Here is a 4,297-nt window from a genome sequence, read left to right as displayed (position 1 = left end):
TATATATATATATATATTCAACACATGAATGTATATATCTTTCTTTCTAAATATACATGTGCACACTTACATACGTTGTTGTATACATATTTACATTCACACAAATATGCATACACAAGTGCTTAAGCATGAATATTTGTATTTATGTGCTCACAATTTTAATGCATATCTGCACAGTTATTTAACTATGTTTATCCAGTATTTCAACAAATTTATAGAAGTAATATATGTGTGCATGCATGCACAATCTGTATTTTTATATACAATAATAAATTTAACTTTAGTTTAAAAATGTATTCTCGAGAAAAATCTGGTTGGCTCAAACCTGCTTGAAAGTCAACCTGAAATGGATCCTTTTGGAAGTGAATCCTTAATTTTTAAGTTGAGATTAGATCCTCAAACAGACTCCTTATCACCCTTATTAGGAAGATACGAAATGTCGAGATCTTTTGATTGTTTCTCTTCATAGCTTTCTATAAATTGAAATTATTCTGGCATTCTATTCCTTGCCAAATATCATTTGAGGAGGATGGTGATAACCAATTTTATCTTCACAATGGTTCCCGTAAAAATGTTGTATATTCTGTTATTTTGGTTCTATAAACTTTTATCTTTACAGTTTTAATGGCAGTAGCAACTAGAATTTGTTAACCACGACATGCATGTTATATGGTTCAAGTGCAGGATGAGATATCTGATGGATATTGGGCTGTCGAAGGAAGAGGTTTCCTCCATGGTCTCCAGATTTTCTCCTCTATTAGGATACAGTATTGAAGCTGTTTTCAAACCAAAACTTGAATTCCTGCAGACAATTATGCAGAAGCCTTTAAAGGAGATTGTGGAATATCCACGTTATTTCAGCTATAGTCTGGACAAAAAAATAAAACCAAGATTCTGGGTACTGAAAAGCCGAAACATCGCATGCAGCTTGAAAGATATGCTTGGAAAAAACAATGAAGAATTTGCTGAGGAGTATATGGGAATTGGAAGATTATTAGTCCCACCTGCACCTGTTCCTCCTGAAGTTGATCAATAGAGAAAGGATATGAGTTTGGCTCATCTTTCTAGATTTAATATAACGGCTACTTGTTCAAACAAAGCACTGATGTGTCTAAAGTCGGAGAACAAAGACGACGTGGAATTTTGTCTCTGGAAGAACAGCACAGGTCAAATTTAAGCAATCTCTGAGAGTTAAGAGGATTTTATGTGGTCAGAAATGGAGCGAGTATTACATGCGGTATCTGTATGTGTGGATCGGTGTATTAAGCTGGTATCCCCGAAATACTATCCCATATAATCGGCAATTAGCTTGTCCGCACGTAATATTTTTACAATAGTTCATGAGTTTGAGCTTTAAGAGAGCCTGGAGTCAAAAATGTGTCGTCTCTGCCTCTCTGTTTACATGCTTTTTATTTATGGAACCTTAATATATTTTTTAAAAAAATTCAAAATATATATTAAAATGATGAAGTTCAGCTGTTTGTAGTGACAGTTTAGATAGAATTGTATCCAAGTCTTTTCATTAATGATAAGATGGACTCTAGTTATGAATTTTTATGGGCAACTGCTTCATTACTGTAGCTCTCGACCTCTAGCAAGATTTAAAAACACTCAAGAAATTCTGTAATTAAGCCGGAAAGTTAAACACATACCACAATTTTTATGTATTTACACATGTAGCATGCGAAGTTTTTGATTTATATTTATGATATTTTGTGTCATAAACTTATATAAGAAAAGATGCAAATCATTCTTAAAATGTTAATAATAGTTATATGTCTTTATGTAATTGACCATCATAATAAGTTTTATCATTTTGCACGAATCATGAGGTATTTTTGAACAAGAAACATTCCATTGAATAAGCTCATAGTTAAATTGATTGTCTCGATAAGAAGGATCTGATGATATTAAAATTGATTCAATTTGAGTTCAATTAAGTCCAAATTAAGTCATTAAAGCACAATTAGAGGCTTCATATCATTACTTGAATGATCAAATAAACTTTAAATTTGATCTACTTATAGTCAAATTGCGTCTCAACCGAAGGAGTTCAACAAGCTTAAGCCTGCCTAGTTTTGAGGTCATTAAGACTTGTATTAATAATAATAAAAAAAAACTTATGATGAAGATAGATCAATATAAGTCGTCTTATCAGGTGTTCACAAGAGTTACTTGTAAAAGTATCAAAATGACACTTAGAGTTTACAAATAAATTCACTCTTTACTTTGAGGGGGAAGAAGAATGAGTTGAATTCAAGTGTTGTTTTGGACCGAAAATTTGTTGATAACTTTTGACCTTCGTAGTTGCCAACCACCATCGATCATTGCAAACATATTTCACAATCTGTTAAAGATACCTGAATTCAAACCATCTAAGGCCACAAAGCCATAAGAAGTTGGAAAGAAAGATCAACCCAACTATTTTGTCTATCACAGGATGCTTGGACAAAAAATTGAAGATTCTTTCTTCTTCAAAGACTGGCTAGAGTACAACCTCAAGACAGGTAACACAGTCATTCCAAACGAGTACTTGAAAGAGCCCAAAAAGTGTTCGATCAACATGGTCTCGGTTGTTGAATTTGCCCTGTGAACCTCTTCCAAGATAAAGATGGATCGAGCATATCATGGGCCAAGTCTTCCAAGAAGATCCTCAATAAGATGCAGACTGCCTCGACATTGGCATCAAACCCATAAACGAAGCCTTTACTTCCAAAGAAAGAAAATAGCAAGAAATAAGAAAAAAAGAAAGCAAAGTTGAGAGGATCGAAGTTTTTTGTAGCATAGAGGTTATTCTTTTTGTTTCGTCTGTTTCTTCTATCTCTAGTTGTCTTTCTAAATTGGTTGTCACGGGTTTGGGGAAGAAAGCCCTCAATCCACTGACTCTGCATGAGTTTTTTTTTTCTCCCTGGGGTTATTTTAATGCTAAGAGTTTTAATTTTGGTTACGTTGTGTCAATTTCTAATGATGATGGCTCTGACAACAACCAATCCAATTTCGATCTCATAGACAACTCTCAAATCGTACAAAATCTCGATGGGTCTAACAACAAAGAAAATGATAATAAAAATAAAAATGATGATGATGATGATGACTACAACAACAAAAAACAAATTAGAAGACATCGCCATAATTGAGCTGCAAGGAGCGCCAACTTCCATAGAGTTGGAATCATCTGACTCTGAAATAGTCTTGGAATAGTCCGTCGAAGCACTCACAAAAGTAAGAAGAGATAACTGAAGTCAATTTATGAAGTAGAAAAGTTTTGCCTCTAAGTATATCTCACAAAGAAAAATGAAAACAAATGGTCATGCCCGAAGAAGAAATTTCGCCGATAGAAGAGAGGCCAACTCAGAAAAATAACAAAGAAATCTTATAACATAGTGGACTACAATTTTTTAGCCCATTTGAGGAAACTATTAGCAAAATTGAGCATTTACAATGCCTTGATCCTCTTTAAAGAAATTAGAGAGTTATTAGTAAGGGCTCTCTTGGAGCCTGAGATATGCTTAGCTCAATGACCGAAGAAAAATATGTTGAGATTTTCATACCTATTTTATACTTTTTTTGATGATATTGCACATTAAAGAAGGGTATTTTTTTTGTTTCATGTATGATGAATTATGGTCATTGAAGCAAAAAGATACAAAAATGGTGCAATTTGGAGCAAAACGAGCAAGAAATGAAATTTTGTCATATCACATTTCGATAAGTCTTTCGATGCTTAATCTTTTTTACACTCCTTACTTATTTTTGAATTAATTTACACTTTGAATAAAAGTTGTTTTCATGCTTATTTTGTAGAGCTATCTGTTAGGAACACAACGCAACTGAAATGGGGCGAAACAGAGCTAAAATCGAGCCAAACGGAGCCAAACGGTGGAGCTGCGCAGTCTGCTCCCCGACGGCGCCTAAAACAGCGCCGAAGGTGAGATTTACCCAAGAAGACCAAAAAATGATAGAAAAGCTCGCCGACGGCGCCCTCGAGCTCGTCGACGGCTCCCGAGACGATTATGGACCGACTTTTGGTAGTTATGGGCCGAAATTCAACGTACTTGGACGATTTTTGAAAGGACTCTTGTGACAACTCTTCAAACTTCATCCCTACACTTTAAAAGAATGAATTTAGGTTAAAAAAGAGGGGTTTTTTTTGTGAGAGGAATGTTAGGAAAAGTGTGGAGAAATTTTAGGGTTTTTAGAATAGGAATAGAAATGTAGATTTCTACCCTTTTGGAGAGATTGGAGAGGAGATTTTGAGAGAATTTGTAAGGAGACGTTCTAGCATTGCATGGATCGG

General features: G+C 34.5%; 1 protein-coding gene across 3 annotated transcripts in view; it reads left to right on the top strand.

Moving 5' to 3' along the window:
• LOC110026577 (transcription termination factor MTERF5, chloroplastic) overlaps positions 1-1,610 on the top strand; it is an 87,442-nt gene extending 85,832 nt beyond the window's left edge. The window contains exon 6 of one of the 3 annotated variants that reach the window (XM_020727562.1): positions 685-1,610. In XM_020727562.1, the coding sequence (XP_020583221.1) occupies positions 685-1,036 (352 nt within the window). In that variant the 3' untranslated portion in view covers positions 1,037-1,610. The remainder of the gene's footprint in view (positions 1-684) is intronic. The other 2 variants (XM_020727561.1, XM_020727560.1) reach the window with 2 other exon arrangements.
• Positions 1,611-4,297: the final 2,687 nt, after the last annotated feature.

Source organism: Phalaenopsis equestris, unplaced genomic scaffold (assembly GCF_001263595.1).
Source record: "Phalaenopsis equestris unplaced genomic scaffold, ASM126359v1 Scaffold000381, whole genome shotgun sequence".
NCBI classification, from domain to species: Eukaryota; Viridiplantae; Streptophyta; class Magnoliopsida; order Asparagales; family Orchidaceae; genus Phalaenopsis; species Phalaenopsis equestris.
Note: the sequence above shows the minus strand (reverse complement) of the source record. Positions and strands in the feature narration are given on the sequence as shown.